An 18,341-nucleotide genomic window follows, 5' to 3' on the forward strand; every position below is an offset into this window, starting at 1 on the left:
ACAGAAAAGTAAAGAAACTGACTTGCATAAGGAAAAGCAAATATGTTGTTGCAGATGAAACTAACAGCTTCATCTCTGAATAATAGAAAATTATATCTCAAAGGTTAGGTTCTTTGGGGGGAAGAAGTAAGGAACAGGAAAAAAACTTCAAGCATGTTTCTGGGTCTATTGATTTTTGAAACGTTAATAGCTTGGTTAGTGTTTTAACTTGAGCTTAGGGGTAAGGATAACAGGAAGAGAGAAAATCTTCTTCACAAATGTTTTAAATCTTCTAATTCCTCTGATTTCGTAGGAGAAACTCAACCTCTCATAACTCATTAGTATTTGCATTATCAAAACTAGGTCTTGGTGGACAAATATCATGAAAGGTGTGTCTGCTGAATTTGCCCCACTGAATCTGTGAGTGGCAAAACAGTGTCATGACTTAAAATACTTTTTTTTCTAATTTAACAAACACTTTGTCTTTTGAAGATGTAAGATCAGTGGAGTTTTCTCTAGGGGGAAAATCATCAGTGCATTTTTATTGCCTTTCTGATTACTTCAGAGGAAAGTTTTTGATAATCTTGCAGCGGGAATACCATTTTCTACTGACAAAAGGTCTTCAGCATCAAGTAAAAATGAAACATAATTGTTATAAAGAGCAGATGGTATATCTATTAACAGTCAACACAATTTCCTAAACATATGGTTGAACACGTTAACTAAAGGATAAAGTGGTGAGAGGTGTATAGAAAACTGACAGCTGTAAGATACTGTCCCTTCTTTTAAAAGACATGTGTTTTAGGAAAATTCACACAGTAAAATACTGTGTCTGTGAGTTGTTTACCCTTAGGGCTCTAAATCTGCTAAAGATCTCAGCTTTATTCACACAAAGGGTTATGAGGAATGACTTCACCCAAAAAAATGACAAGAGCTTGCTGTCTCTGATTAACTAGGGTGAAAGTGAATAACAGTGTGTGTAGACATTGTATTAAAAAGAACATGCTTTAAAAGGCTCTGAGTGCAGTGAAAGAGCCATTGTGATGATTTTTAAACTAAACAGTTCTAAAGAAAGAACTTTGAATGACCCAAGTTATTATCCTTAAGACTCTTCTCTACTCTTAAGTTGTATTTTTAAATCTTAATGGTTCTAGAATCAGTTGTTGGAAAGAAGAACTGGATTGATGCTAGTTTTTTCATTTAAAAAGGTATTTATTCGCTTTTTCTTTTTTAATAGCACTTGAATTAACAGGGCTTCTCTTGCTTATTTCCCTTCTTCATGAAGTTGTTCATCTATATATTCTCGGTAACAGTATTAATATTATCCAGGTAAGTATTCCTGTTGAAAACATATAAAAAGGAGCGTGGCAAGTAACCTAAAATAGCAGCAAATAAAGGAGCATTTTAAAAAGCTTAATCAGCATTTAAACAACATTACTGACAACAACAATATAAACCTTTCTCATTGTGACCTATCCCGAGTAATGACTTTAAGGTAGAATGAGCAATATGCTTAAATAACATCTGCATCACTTTCACCACTGACTGTGTCTTTCTGGAGTTATACTGTCAATTCAAAATCATAGCCAAGGCAGCTTACCAATTGCTGTAGTTAACACAAATACTTGCTCCATCTTTTTTCCATCATTGTAAAATGCCAGATACCAAGGCCCTTGGTCCATATACTCTATGAAACCTGTTTCCTGCAGTGAGGTTAAGATCAGGTTCCGAGGGGAGTGCTGGGTATCATCAGAGCCCTTGGAGTCCTGTTTGACCAGTTGTTTTCCATCCATTAGTTTTACAAAATCAAACTGGAACAAATACAAACACAAATATGAGCCGCTACTTTTACTTCTAAGGCTGATAAACATCTCTCATTTCAATTGTGCTACTTCATACTTCTTTGCTTTGGAGGTGGGCAAAGTGGGAGAAGAGGTTATTCATTCTTAAGAATATCTAAACCCAAAAGCATATTATTAATTCTGAAAAAAATAACTCTCTACTATATTTATAAATGTTATAAACCTTTCGGTTTTAGAGTATTAAAAATAACTGTTTAAAAATAATAAACCAAGAAATATAAAAATTCTTATTTAGTATTATGCAAGAGAATCTTGATATTTTACTGAAGTATCTGATAGAAGATACTTGAAAATAGACATTCCCCTTGAAATGTTACCATGACCTTCTTTACAAATTAAAAAGAGTTTTACAGTTTTTAAAACAAATAAATGAACAGTTGAAAATTTGAGAACATTCATCATAATTTACTACATTTGTGGTAACATATTTAAATATTCAAAGACCCTGTCCTTTTTTTTTCCTAATCGGTGGACAAACACATGGCACATGTATCCCAAGCCCCAGATGGTTATGATTCCCTATGCTACTTCTTAGATGGAGCAGGGCCTCAAATGGGTTCATGTAAGGAAGAGATAAGGGAAGGAAATTAAGGGAAATGATGTGGCAAAGGTTTATAAAAGGGTCTTGTAAACCATAGAGGTTTTACATATTTGTGTTTTTATTAACAATAACAAGGAAAAAGTTTTACCTGCAAGACAAAACGTGCCTTTTTGACTCATTTCCCTCTTGATTCGCATTCCTTTATTGGGACCACAGGTCAGGAATGTATGGAAGCAGCGGAGGAGGTGTGGGCACCAAAGCTAATAAGTAAGAGGAGGGGGCTGGGAAGGCTCATGACCATCCTGTTCCAGGAAGCAGAACTCAAGTTGCAAGAATATTTTCTTAAACTCCCTTTTTTGAATCTGCTCTGCTAAATGCTAGTCCTTGTTTCTCAGTACCATTTTTTTCATTCGCTTGACTGTGATTATTCTCGATATTTGCTGATTACAAAAACTGTCTGCCTTCACCTTTGACTCCCACATACTTTGCAAGTCACAACCCCTAAACTATTCATCTCACCACTCTCTAAAAGGGTCAAGAAATACCTATAATATCAAATACCTGAGTATGTGTAGGTGGAATGTTTCTTCTGCCATAAATTCCCAGCAGAGAGTCCTTGGCTAAAGAAATATTGAATTTCAGATATATAGGATGGTGGATAGTAATCTGGAAACGCCAGAATAAGCCAGGTGGAATGGTCTGCATGACCTGTGCACCAATGTCAACTTCTCCGGTGTCTATTGCCCGTCCCTTCTGAAACACTGGTTTTAAAAGTAAAGAAAATTATACATAATATTAATCTTAATTTATAAAGCAATGGCTTTTAGATTTTCAAGAACAGGTATATCAAAAAGACTTACTCAGCTCTTTCTTCCTCCTCACCCCACCCATCTTTTAAGACTTTACCCAAATTTAATATCTTCCAAGGAGCCTTCCATAACCAACCACTATATCAGTCTCTCTTTCCTCTAAACTACTATTGCATTTATTTCCATCATTTGAGTCATTTTAACCATTATTTACTGAACTTTGTCTTGATAGCTGTAGGAGATACAAAGATGAGTAAAATACAGTTCTCGCTCTTAACGAACTTTGAATATAAAAGAGAAAATAGGACAAGTACACAAATATCCACATTGTAAAGAAAAATACCTGAGCTGGGTATACAAAGGAAGGAAAAGGTTTTGGTTGGAGGATACTCATCATTCCTAGCTGTCTCAGTCCCCTTTATATTCTTTAATTTTCTCCTTAGCACTTATCACCACCTAACAGAGCACATGTTTTATTTATTTATTGTTTATCACCTGTTTTCTCCCAATAGAATATAAGGTCCATGAGGCTGTGGCTGTTTTGTTTATTGCTTTATCCCCAGTAACTAGAAAAATATAGGCAAATAGTATGTGATCAGTACATATTTATTCAATGAATGAATGAAAGAATGAATCAGAAAAGCCTATGTATGGGAAGTGGTACTGAAGATGGGCCTTAAAGGATGGAAAGGATTTCAACAGAGCTGTTGGGAAGGATTTCCCATGTGAAGGGAACAGCTTGAACCAAAACAAAGAGAGAAACCGTAAGGCTAAGGTGCAGGGTATGGGTATATAGAGAGGAGCAGTTGGAGATAGGGCTGGAGGGAAAGGACGGCATGATATTCTATAGCTCCTTGAGAGCCAGTCCTAAATAGTTTACTTAGTAAAAGATGGAAAGCCATTAAAGGTTTTTAGGAAGAGGGGAGAGGTTGGGTACATTAGAAAGGCTAATTTTGGGACTTCCCTGGTGGCACAGTGGTTAAGAATCCACCTGCCAATGCAGGGGACACAGGTTCGAGCCCTGGTCTGGGAAGACCCCACATGCCCCGGAGCAAGTAAGTCCACAACTACTGAGCCCGTGTACTGCAACTACTGAAGCCCGCGCACCTAGAGCCCATGCTCTGCAACAAGAGAAGCCACCGCAACGAGAAGCCCGCGCACCACAATGAAAAGTAGTCCTCTCTAGCTGCACCTAAAGAAAGCCCGTGCTCAGCAACGAAGACCCAACGCAGCCAAAAAAATAAATTAAAAAAAAAAAAAAGGCTAATCTTGAGGCAGAAAGTAGGATGCTTTAGAGCAGGAAGGCACAAGAACGATATAGGAATTATGGGGCAATAATTCAGGTGAATGACATGAAGATCTAAATTTAGGGTAGAACCAACAGCTCATGTGGAAAAAGTACATTCAATCAATTGTAAAATTAATAAGTGGGACTACATCAAACTAAAGAGATTCTGTACAGCAAAGGAAACAATAAATAAATTGGAAAGGCAACCTACAGAATGGGAGAAAATACTTGCAAACCATATGCAGCCATCCCTCAGTTCTGTGGGGGATCAGTTCTAGGATCCCCACGGATCCTAGAATCTGTGGATGCTCAAGTCCCGTATATAAAATGGCAAAGTATTTGCACGTGACCTATGTATATCCTCTCATATACTTCAAATCGTCTCTAGATGGCTTACAATACCTAATACAATGTAGATGCTATGTAAATAGTTGCTCACTTGTGGCGAATTCATATTTTGCTTTTTGGAACTTTCTGGAATTTTTTTCCCTGAGTATTTTTGATTCGAGGTTGGTTGAATCCGCAGATGTGGAACCCGAGAATATGGAAGGCTAAATGTATCTGATAAGGCATTAATATCCAAAATATATAAAGAACTTGTACAACTTAATAGCAAAACAGCAAATAATCCAATTTTTAAAAATGGACAAAGGACTCGAATATATATATTTTCCAAAGAAGACATATTAATGGCCGATAGGCATATGAAAGTTGCTTAACATCACTAATCACTGGGGGAATGCAAATCAAAATCACAAAATCACCTCACACCTGTTTGGTTAGATATTATCAAAAACACAAGAGATAGGGCTTCCCTGGTGGCACAGTGGTTGAGAATCTGCCTGCCAATGCAGGGGACATGGGTTCGAGCCCTGGTCTGGGAGGATCCCACATGCCGCGGAGCAACTGGGCCCGTGAGCCACAACTACTGAGCCTGCGCATCTGGAGCCTGTGCTCCGCAACGAGAGGCCGCCATAGTGAGAGGCCTGCACACCGCGATGAAGAGTGGCCCCCGCTTAGCACAACTAGAGAAAGCCCTAGCATAAAAACGAAGACCCAACACAGCAAAAATAAATAAATTAATTAATAAACTCCTACCCCCAACATCTTCTTTAAAAAAAGAAAGACAAGAGATAAATGTTGGTGAGGATGTGGAGAAAAGAAAACCCTTGTGCACTGTTGGGAGAAATGCAAAATGGTATTGCCATTTTGGAAAACAGTATGGAGGTTCCTCAAAAAACTAAAAATAGAACTACCATATGATACAGCAGTCCTACCCCTGGGTATATATCCAAAGGAATTGAAATCAGGATCCCAAAGAGATATCTGCACTCCCATATTCATTGCAGCATTATTTACAATAGCCAAGATATGGAAACAACCTAAATGTCCTTCAGTGGATAAATGGATAAAGAAGATGTGAGATTTTATATATATATATATATATATATATATATATATACACACACACACATACATATATATATATTACTCAGCCATAAAATATTACTCAGCCATAAAAAAGAAGAAATCCTGCCATTGGCAACAACGTGGATGAATCTGAAGGGCATTATGCTTAGTGAAATAAGGCAGACAGAAAGAAGTCGATTTCATGGAAACAAGAATAGAATGGTGGTTGCCAGGGCTGGAGGGAGGGGAAAATGGGGTGATGTAGGTCAAAGGGTACAAATGTTCAGTTATAAGATGTTTTGAGGATCTAATGTACAGCATGGTGACTATAGCTAATAATATGGCAATGTATACTTGAAAAATGCTGTCAGTAAATCTTAAGCATTTTCACCACACACACACACACACACACACACACACACACACACACGAGTTGACTGTGTTAACTATGCGAGGTGATGAATGTTTTAATTATCTTGATCTTGGTAATCATTCTACAATATATATGTATACCAAATCATCATGCTGTATATTTTAAATATATATGATCATATTTGTCAATTATGCCTCAATAATGTTTAAAAAAATCATATATTATCTGGGAAGTGTAAAACTGGATTATCCTGAAGAATGGTACAAATATCAACTAACTTCAGATTATTATAAATTTTAAAAATCTTATAACTTCAAGCATAAATACTAAAAACGAAAAATTTATTTTTTGAACTAGCATAGAGAAAATAATACTGAGATAAAAATCATTTATCTAAACAAAGGTAAGAAGGGGAAGACAGACTAGATGGGACAATTAGAAAACATAAAAGAAGATGGAAGATAAATTTCATATATCTATATCTATAATTAAAAATAAAGAGTACTGAACTAAACGTTTGTGTTAAAAGGTAAGAGCCACCATTTGGAATTAAGAAGTAAAATCTAATTATGTTTCTTACAAAAAACATATCTAAAATATAAAGAGAGTTATTTATAATAAAAAAACAAATTATTTCCCCAGGAAGAAAAGACAAGAAAAAAAGAAAAAAAATGGAAGAAGACAATGTAAAGGACAGTTTTATAGCAGTGCTTCTCAAACTGGAATGTGTAGGGACTTCCCTGGCGGTCCAATGGTTAGGACTCGGTGCTTTTCACTGCCAGGGCCCGGATTCAATCCCTGGTTGGGGAACTAAGACCCTGCGAGTTCCCAACTAATGCCCATGCTTCGTGGTCCACAGCCCACATTCTGGGAAGCAAGGTTCTGAGGACCCTGGGAACCTACGTGTGGGGAATGCGGTGGGGTGGTCAAAATTGTAATTTTGTGTGACTTAGTGACAGTAGCAAAAACAGGAAACCTAGAAGGAGCTGGTTAGTATGAGACAATGTTAGTGTATCAGGTCTTTATAATTTCTTGCCATATTTTCTCATTATTTCAGCTGTGCTAGCTTAACATCAGTTTCTTGGGATTCTTTATTATGTGGTGGTGGGGAGGGAAGAGAGAGAAGCAGAGGGGCAAGAATTAGTTTGCCTTGATTTTAAGCAAGGAGGATTACATCTCAGGAGGGCAAGTTCAATTTGGCCTCATTTCACTCTGCCTTTATATTTTGCAGCCATCAACTCCTTTTCCACACCAAACACAGTTTAAAAACACACATGGTCTCTGTCCTTTGTGTTCACCCACTATAAAATTAACAGCCCATTAAGAAACACACCTGCAGTGGCTTTATTCAGAGGCCAGTGCCTTGCAGCTTTTAACTCCCTAAAATACCTCCATTATTGCTTTCTGTGTTAAGGCTAAGAGTAATAACTATTTTAAGAATGTTCACTGTTAACTGTTAATAATAGATTTCAAATGCAATTTTGAACATAATTATGTATTACAGGACACATAATTTTGTGGAATTGACATTTATAATAAAATATGCCCTTTGAGATGATAAATGACCAACTGAGGACCTTATTTTTCAGTGGAAGTTACTTTTTTCCATGTGAGGCAGAACAGTTTGGTCCCTAAAGGGTTGATTATACATTTAACTCCTAAGGTCCTGGAGCGGACAAATCTCTTCAATCAGCAGTAATTAACAGACCATGTTTATGTGGACACGTCTGTTCTCAATTTAATGTTCAGTTTGTTCAACTGCTATCCTCATTAGGGGCTTTTATCACTTGTTAAAATGCATCATTTGGTCATGCAAACAATATTATAAACATAAGAATTTAAAATGTTTTAGGTTCAATTTCTCCAAAGAAGACATACAGATGGCCAAGAAGCACATGAAAAGCTGCTCAACATCACTAATTATTAGAGAAATGCAAATCAAAACTACAATGAGGTATCACCTCACACCAGTTAGAATGGGCATCATCAGGAAATCTACAAACAACAAATGCTGGAGAGGGTGTGGAGAAAAGGGAACCCTCTTGCACTGTTGGTGGGAAAGTAAATTGATACAGTCACTATGGAGAACAGTATGGAGGTTCCTTAAAAAACTACAAATAGAATTACCATATGATCCAGCAATCCCACTGTTGGGCATATACCCAGAGAAAACCATAATTCAAAAAGACACATGCACCCCAATGTTCATTGCAGCACTATTTACAATAGCCAGGTCATGGAAGCAACCTATTTAGGTTTAGCAACCCATCAACAGACGAATGGATAAAGAAGATGTGGTACATATATACAATGGAATGTTACTCAGCCATAAAAAGGAACGAAATTGGGTCATTTGTAGAGAACGTGGATGGATCTAGAGACTGTCATGCAGAGTGAAGTAAGTCAGAAAGAGAAAAACAAATATTGTGTATTAACTCATATATGTGGAACTTAGAAAAATGGTACAGATGAACTGGTTTGCAGGGCAGAAATAGAGACACAGATGTAGAGAAAAAACGTATGGCTATCAAGGGGGTGGTGGGGGGGTCGTGTGGTGGTGGTGTGATGAATTGGGAGATTGGGACTGACATATATACACTAATATGTATAAAATGGAAGACTAATAAGAACCTGCTGTATAAAAAAAATTAAAAATCAAAAATTCAAAAAAAAAAACCAGCATGGCACATGACAAGTGCTCAATAAATGATCGTTATTATTTGTACCTAGAAATACCATCATTCCTGGTGCTGTGCAATGTAGATTTTCACCATAGTATTTAGCTCATTAACAGCAAATAAATTCACTTTGAAATAAAAAAAGTGACAAAAAATGTTTTAGGTTCAGCAAACGGTATTTTAAAGGTGCTGTAAACAGTCTCCAATGAATATAGATTCTGTCATTTTTAAAAAATCAGGACAAAACTGGCTGATGGACATTAACCTTTATATATGAGCTTTACCGAATGCTACACCATCTCTCCTTCTGTATTTTACAGCATCATATATTGCATAATAAGGCCACTTAAATGTTATTCACCAAATCTAAAGAAACTCATGAAGTTGTGTTGTTGGAGTTTCCTAGTTATTAGCATTACCAAATATCCAAAGCATATATACATGTCATTTATAAAAATTTTAAAAGAAGATGGTCTTACCCTTTGAGAGCCTGCATCACAGTTAAGACAAGGTAGGTAAAGAGACGTGACAACATGAATGAACATGTGGGCTATAACTTAAATAAAAATAGCAAAGCAAGCTTTTTGCAGTGATTTGGTATTAGAGAAATTCTCACAGCTTGCAGATGGAAAATTTCTCAGCCCCTAACCTTTTAGAGCTTAGTGCATCAGAAAGGAAGATATCTCCCTGTTAGCAATTTACTTCACTAAATAGACTGTTCCTTTTTCACTTCTCCCAAAATTAGTTATGGATTACAATGTAGTGATTATTGGTTAATTTATTATTTCATTATTTTTCTTAATGTAGTTCAAAGGAGGAAACTAAAGAGAAATAAATTACATGCAAAAAAACAATATGTAATGTGATTTCATGATGAAATTCTGCATCAATATAGGTTAAGTGGAATAAGTTTGGACAAACTTAACACTGATTCTGATCCTTCATTTGCAAATCGTCAGTGGCAGAGTTAAAATACAGCACTAAGGGTACAGATTTCGTTTTAATTATCATTTTAATACTCATGTTTTAATTATCACTTAATCACTTATTTTACTGAAGCATATCAGAAGGCCCAAGAGGGTCATATTCTTCAGTAACAGGCACTTCCTTGCACAAATCCAAGATGAAGTGCAGACAGCCACGGATTATATCAGACTGTGAAGTACTGTAGCTATCACAGTCTCACCAATATCCACCAATTTAGTTTGAGCTAAACACTCTCTTTATAGGTTGCAACACAGGCATCAACTGCAGAGTAGGAAAAAACAATGGCAGATAGGCTGGGTTGAAGGATGGCAAACTGATGGTGCAAAAGGAGAAGGTCAAGCTACCTGAAAGATAAAATACAGAGGCTGGAATTGGTGACAGACATCATATGTAGTGGTTCTATTGACTAAACCAAAGCTTCGTTCAGACACATACCTGACTACTAATAACATGATTTTAATAGCATTGTCCTTATAAGAGAGGGGGTAAATAACTGGACATATACATGTATTTGTTTTTTCTACTTAATATAGCTAGACTGGATTCAATGATTCTGTGCAAAACTCAGTGGGACATTAGTAGAAGATACTGACACATGGTTATTTAAAAGATTCCACTATCAGGTCCTTGTGTAAAAATGACTAGTTTAAAGGCTTTGGTTGTGTCCATAACAGCAATCTTAGAAGTCTTTTAAAGACATTTGCAAATTCCATAAAAAGTATCTAGGCTAAAAAAGTACCGTTTTAACTGAAGGGAATGTTGTCCAAAGAGATGAAAAAGAAATATGCCTTAAGATTCTATTTCCCCTTCACTTCATCCTATAGCACAAAATACACAATCAAGTGGCTTTGGTACGTCTTTCACCTGAATTAGTCCTAGTGTGCCTCTCATGTTTTAAGTACCATCTTCTTTGTGTTCTTTCAAATACAATAATTGTTCCACAGTAACAAGTCATTGTGAAATTTAGAATATCAGTGCTTGGAGCAAAATGGGCCTATTCCCTGTGATCCAAAGGTGTTAAGAGATGAAAAGAGGATGGGGAAAAACCTAACCTGTCCATCTATGTGGCTTTGTATAATTTTCCTTATACGAACCATTGAAGAAAAGTATGTATTCAACTCTCACTTTCCAGATGGTGTATTACACATGCCTTTTATATTGTTACACCCAGGAGTACGCAGGAGAAAGAAAAGGAAGAATGAACCTTGTACATAGTAGGCGCTTGGTAAATACTGTTTCAGTGAATTAATAAAATAGTAATCTTGATAACTTATTTAGTACTGTTGATCATTTATTTTGACATTTCAGTACAAGGTCTGGTGCGAGGAAGAATTGAAATCATCTACATACATAGACCTTTGGGAATTGACTGTGAATAAAATATGTTCAGCAATGAAATACCTCTGTCTTACTGACAATGATAATAGCTGATTGTGTAGAAAAGTCCATTAACTAATCTTACACTTGAGAAATACACTACTGTATAAGTGTAAATAGTTATGTCCACACACTGACAGACTTCAGATTCCAGTACAGTATCTTATCGAGTATTGCATACATCTTCTCAGACAGAAATAAAATGGCATTGTTAAAATCTTACCCTTAATTAAAGGACTAATTTTGAATTGCATTTTGACTCTATAGATCTATTTTTGAACACATATCAGCATTATTCATAACAGCCAAAAAAGGTGAAAATCCACAAAGATCCATCAACCAATGAATGGATAAACAAAATACGTTATATCCATACAGTGGAAGATTATCATACAATGGAATATTATAAAAAGGAACAAACCTTGAAAACTTTATGTTAAGTGAAGGAAGCCAGAAAAGAAAAGGCTACACATTATGACCGCATTTATAGGAAATGTACAAATAGGCAAATCTATAGAAACAGAAAGTAAATTAGTGGTAGCCAGGGGCTGGGGAGAGCTGGGGATAGGAAGTGACTGCCAGTGCCTATGAAGTTTCTTTTTGGCGTGATGAAAATGTTCTAGAATTAAATAGTAGTGATGGCTACCCAACTCTGAATATACTAAGAATCACTGAACTGTAGACATTAAATCAGTGAATTATATAGTATGTAAATTACAGTTGGCCCTCCATATCCATGGGTTCCATATCCGTGGATTCAACTAATGGTGAATCAAAAATACTCAGAAAAACAAAATCCCAGAAAGTTCCATAAAGCAAAACTTGAATTTGCTGCACTCAAATATACAACTATTTACATAGAATTTACATTGTATTCGGTATTATAAGTAATCTAGAGATGATTTAAGGTATATGGGAGGATGTGCATAATTTATACACAAATACTACACCATTTTATATAAGGGACTTGAGCATCCAGATTTTGGTCCCTGGGTGGGTCCTGGAACCAATCCCCGTGGATACCAAGGGACAACCGTATATGGATGTACATATTCCTGTCACTTTTTAAAAAAATTCTAATCATACAACTGTATATCTCAACAAAGCTATTACAAAAAATATGGTTGGAAGGTATAAATTGCCATGGATAACCTACACACACATTCACACAAACTATCATGCACTGTCATAAGAGTTTTGATGTGTTTCCAAATGGTATTAGAAGGTCACCTGTTACCTAGAAGCTGAACTGTCTCCTGGCCAGTACTTTTAGGACATGTAATTGGTAGTTCACAGCAGGGACGCCTATTTTCTATATTTTATACAATGTTAGATGTTTGTTATAGGTAGGTTACTATGATCACATCCTTCTGGACTTTGGGATAGTGGCAGGAGGGCAGGTCATGGCTCATTTTCTGTAGCTTCCCCCTTTGTATCTTAGAATATAAATTCCCAGAGGACAGGACAGTCACGTCTGTCTAAATTCTTGACATCTACGTACCAGGCATTTAATAAACACAATTATATTATGACCCTCCTATCCCATAGCTGAGAGTAATGAGGGGGGTACATATCTTCTTATGCCAGGTCTTGGGAAAGAGAAGCAGCCAGCGTAGGCACCAGTTCTCATGGGTTGTCATATTGCTACAGATTTTGATACATTTTGAGAATCCAGAAAATCTATAATTATATCAAATTAAAACTTTGTGACTTCCCTGGTGGTGCAGTGGTTAAGAATCCGCCTGCCAATGTAGGGGACATGGGTTCAAGCCCTGGTCCGGGAGGATCTCACATGCCGCAGAGCAACTAAGCCCGTGCACCACAACTACTGAGCCTGCACGCTAGAGCCCGCATGCCACAACTACTGAGCCCGTGTGCTGCAAGTACTGAAGCCCGTGTGGCTAGAGCCTGTGCTCCGCAACAGGAGAAGCCACCACAATGAGAAGGCCGCACACCACAATGAAGAGTAGTCCCTGCTCACCGCAACTAGAGAAAGCCCGCACACAGCAACAAAGACCCAACGCAGCCAAAAATAAATTAATTAATTAAAAAAAATTAAAACTTTTCTTCACAAATAAAACTCATTACAGAGAGTAATAATAATAACATAACATCTATTGAACGTATTGTGTCCTCTTTTTGAACTCCTACCTCTTATTTCCACAATATCAAAGTGTCTCTCTCATACACAGTGTGCCATACAATCGGTGTCAGTTTATCTCTGAGGCTCCTCCCTCCCCTTCTCTCCTCCTCAGAGATTTTGTCCCTTTACCATCTCCTTTCTTACTAGCACCATCCATGTCTCCCTCTCTACTGGTTTCTTATTCTGTATATTCAAACAACCACACATCTCTCTTCTTTAATAAAAAAAAGGAATAAAATGAAACAACTGCCCCTTCATCTAGTTATCAAACTATTTATATCCTTCCTTTCCTTGCCAAACTGTCTCCATCTGCTGCCTCTATTGCTTCATTATTCATTTACCACATAGGTTATTACCACCTGCATTTCCCCCTTACCACCCTATCATTCCAGTCTCCTAAACGTGCGCTCTTTAAGGTCAACTAGGATTGATTTTTCTTGTTTCTCAAGGCTCAGCTCAAGCTACTTCTATAATAACAATCATCTTTTCATCTTCTTTCTTTTAAGTCTCTTAGTCACCTAACCATCTTATTTCTATTTCTGTACAACAGTTGGTTGCATGTTATTTTGCACTGTGTGTGTATGTATGCATGTTTCTTCCAGCTCTACTATTTAATAGGAACTTTCTCAAGGGCAAAAGCTATGTCTTCTGCTTCATTTTTTAACTCTCCACAGTACTTACTACAGTTAAAATAGCACCTTGACTCAAAGTAGCATTAAAAATCATGAGCTTCTACTCTATGTTTCTGAATACTAAGATTTCATTTTTCTTCCCTTGATATTATTTTAATGGAGAGTTTGAGGTGGTCAAGAATCTCATACAATTCAACTTTTTACATGTATTCTTCCCTCTCACTGAACCACTGGCAATGGCAAGACGGAATCCGTATACAGTCCTGGTGAAGACACCTTTGGTAGGATATAAAATGGAAATAGGAAAAGGCAACTAAAATGACTAAGGGAGCACAGGAGCTACAAGTAGTGTACAGAAGTAAAACCAAAGACTCTTAGTATTAGAAAAGCAAAGGCTAAGAAAGGATTTGTGATTATTATCTATGGGATTGCCAAAGTTATGCATAGGAAAAAATGCAGACTTGTGCATTAGATCCTGGAACTTTAGCACTTTATTTTCAAAAGTAAATTTTACATACTAGAGTTACCTTGACTTCACGAAAAACCTACTAAATGTTTGAACTTCCTCCAAAAATAATACAGGCCGAAAGATATAACTGGACACTCAACAGGATTAGATATACACATGGTTGATAAATTTCTACAATGGACTGCTTCTTTCAAAAAACTAAGACGTTATAAACATGTTATGGGAAGATCCCGTAGCTTTCAAAGGACTACTCCAGGAGGATAAATATGTCATTCTATAGCATACCATTTAGTGCCTCTGTCAGGTGTAGACTATTGGGGTAGAGGGACCAAAAGGCAGACATATTTCATAGGCATCACAGGAAAGGTATGTTTAAAAAAAAAGTTTAAAAAAAGGGAAAATGAGGATTAAAATGAAACAAGAATGAAACGTAAAACATATATGGCCAAGAACATTTAACATGAATTTTTTATAATGTAAATAAGTTGGCCTTTTAGCATAGTGAACGCTTTCCATAAATCTTTTTAGAAGTCAGGCCTCCAGTATGCTTTAGAAAAGCTTTTGTTAAAACTGAGGTATATTGATAAAGTGATTTAATATAGTGGAAAACAAGCTGCAGCACTCTAGCTGGGCCCCCTGAAACCTTGTGTTAGAGAAACATCTATATAGCATTATAGGAAACATTTACTGTAATTTGCCATCAATCTTTAAAACTAATAATGTTATGCTCCCAACACTGTTGTCTTTGTTAGTGCATTACTACTATTTTATTCATGTGGTTTGTTGTGCTTATATGAATTATTCGCAATTCTACAACAATATCCTAGGCTCTAATATCCTCTAAGTAAAAGATACTGAAACTATGGGCTGACTCCAAGGGCAACTGAGTGCATTTTAATATCGACAAGTCCTATGGACGAATATTGAAGAACCACAGAATTATAATGCAGGACTGTGTTCCATCTGAATGCACAATGATTACCTGGGTGGGGATGGTGCAGTTTTTTACTCTGGTACCACAAAATGGATCTTCACTTACTGACTGGGTCTGTGAAATAAATATCAGTGAAACTGTAAGTAAATTTAGAATTCAACCTGTTATTCAGGGCCCACAACTGTTATAGCATAAATTGCCTCCAAATGTATCTATGCTGTAGGTGGAAAGAAAACAAAACAAAGCCAAAAAACAAGCAACACACACACACACACACACACACACCTCTTCAGCTAAGTCTACAAGGAAAGGAGGTCAGAAAGGTGCATTCTGTGCTGTTGTTTAATTTTCAATTCCCAAGGGTACTTGCGTGTGTGCAAGTGTATGTGTTCTCCTTTGAGGAGAAGGGAGTGCTTGGGGAACCTAGATCTTTGGTGTGAAATGTAAGATTTGCAAAGTACTCTTTGGGAGAGGAGGGAGATACAGATGGCAGAGTAAGAGGACATGGAGCTCACATCCCCCTACCAACACATCAAAAATACATCTACATGTGGAACAATCCTCACTGAAAACTAAATGGAAACTGGTTAGAAGGACTCCTATACAACCAAGGTTATAAGAAAGATACACACATAATCGGGTAGGAGAGAAAGAAAAGTCTTGGCTTGGGACCTGTGCACCTGGGAGGGGAACTGGAGGAAAAGGGATATCACATAGGCAGATACCGGCCCTGGGGAGTGAGCAGGTCGAGCCACAGACTGGACGTCTCAGTCCATGAGTACTATGTGGAGAAGACAAGCCCCCTTAGCTGTCTGGAGGACCGCTGGATCAGATAGAAAGTCTGGTGAAGCCTGGACTCTGCTTGTGAGGTCTGCCCCAGCAGTTGCTGGGTTTCCTGAGACCACCATGCCATGCACCACAGCCTGAGCTGAGTGAACGCTCTGGCCCCGGTCACTCCACGCCATAGCACGGCACTGGATCTGGGGCTGATATGACCGGGGAAAAGATCAGATCATGGGCCGCCGAGGTGATCCAGTGCGGGGGCAGAGCTATTGTTAGCACTTATTCAGGCAGTGCCTCAGAAGAAGCCCAGGTCTCTGACAGCAGCCGCTCTACTGCAGCTCACTACTTGATACACACGGAGAGTCCAAGCGGGTCCCGCCAGACCTGTGGAGCAATTCCACAAGGGGGCAGGGGTGGTGGAGGCAGTGGGCAGTGATCAACTGTGAGAAACGAAGGGGTCTCGCACCCGAGGCTGCATCTGAGTGAAGCCTCAGACACCTACACAGGCAGTGCATCAGACCTCTGTCTGCACATGGGCCCCGCTTATTTCAGCACTCCCCTCCTCTGGGGCAAAGGTCTCAGTGTGGGGAAGGTGAAAATCACACACTTGAAACAGAGCCAGCTCAAGTCAAACCCTTGGGGCTTCTGCTCCAGCAACTTGATTAGACCCTGCCCCTGACAGGGCGGTGATAACCACTGAGCAGAGAGGAAGTCCCACCTCACACCCTGAGCAGCTCTAGTTCCTCCATTTCCAGCCCCACACCTTACCAAGGTAAGAGCTGCCAGCACACCCTGAGGGAAGATGTGATTTGCATCCATGTCAAATCCAGTCCTCCCATCAAAGGCGCTGGGCACTAGCAGTCTGTCTGGGGCTGCTCCCACATAAGAACACTCCTTCAAGACCACAATAGGTAACTGTTTCACCTAAATTCATACAGATGGAGAAAGTTAAGCAAAATGAAAATGCAGAGGAACTACTTTCAACTGAAAGAGCAAGAGAAAAGTCCTGAAAAAATGAAACAAAGTATCAGATAATAATTTATCAGATAAAGAATTCAAAACATTGGTATAAAAATGTTAACTGAATTACAGAAAAGAAATTATCTAAACAATGAACATTTTAACAAGGAACCAGCCCAAACAGAAATGAATAATCAAAAGCTGAAACAAAAAACGTATTAGAATGAATGAATATCAGACTAAGTGATACAGAAGAATGCATAAGTGGTCTGGAAGATAGAATAATGGAAATCACCCAATCAGAACAGCAGAAAGAAAAACAAATTAAAAAAAAAATGAAAGCAACTTAAGAGATCTCTAAGATAATATCAAGCTTTCCAACATTTGCACTATAGGGGTTCCAAATGGAGAATAGAAAGAGAAGGGGATCAAAAATGTATTTGAGGAAATTATGGCTAAAAATTTCGCAAACCTGAAGAAGGAAACAGATATCCAGGTACAGGAAGCACAGAGGGTCCCAAACAAGATGAACCCAAACAGCCACAGCAAGAAATATCATAATTAAAATGCCAAAAGTTAAAGATAAAGAGAGAATCCTAAAGGCAGCAAGAGAAAAACAAAGATTCACATACAAGGGAATCCCCATAAGGCTACTAGCTGATTTCTCTGCAGAAACTGTGCAGGCCAGAAGGGAGGGGCATAATATATTCAAAGTCCTGAAAGGGAAACACCTGCAACCTGAGATACTTTACCTAGCAAGACTGTCATTTAGAATAGAAGGACAACAAGTAATAAAATGGCAATAAGTACATACCTATCAATAATTACTTGAAGCGTCAATGGACTAAATGCTCTGATCAAAAGACATAAGGTGGCTGGTTGGATTAAAAAAAACAAGACCCTTCTGTATGCCAACAAATTGGACAACCTAGAAGAAATGGACAAATTTCTTAAAAGATATAATCTGCCAAGACAGAATCAAGAAGAAATGGACAATACGAACACAGAGACCACTAGTAGTGAAATTGAAGCTGTAATAAAAAAAACTCCCAGCAAACAGAAGTCCAGGACCAGACAGCTTCACAGGGGAATTCTATAAAACATATAAAGAAGAAC

The 18,341-nt window shown here is 37.7% G+C and overlaps 1 protein-coding gene across 1 annotated transcript in view; it reads right to left on the bottom strand.

Annotated features, from left to right (window-relative positions):
• The window catches only part of TENM1 (teneurin transmembrane protein 1), a gene marked incomplete at its 3' end in the record, with an annotated part of 801,014 nt that overhangs the window by 269,671 nt on the left and 513,002 nt on the right, over positions 1-18,341 (bottom strand). Inside the window, exons 9-10 of the mRNA XM_082865351.1 lie at positions 2,944-3,143; positions 1,580-1,790 (exon numbers count right to left, since the gene is read on the bottom strand). Of these exons, the coding sequence (XP_082721477.1) occupies positions 1,580-1,790; positions 2,944-3,143 (411 nt within the window). The remainder of the gene's footprint in view (positions 1-1,579; positions 1,791-2,943; positions 3,144-18,341) is intronic.

The sequence above is a fragment of the Leucopleurus acutus genome (assembly GCF_964270905.1).
Source record: "Leucopleurus acutus genome assembly, chromosome: X".
Classification (NCBI taxonomy): domain Eukaryota; kingdom Metazoa; phylum Chordata; class Mammalia; order Artiodactyla; family Delphinidae; genus Leucopleurus; species Leucopleurus acutus.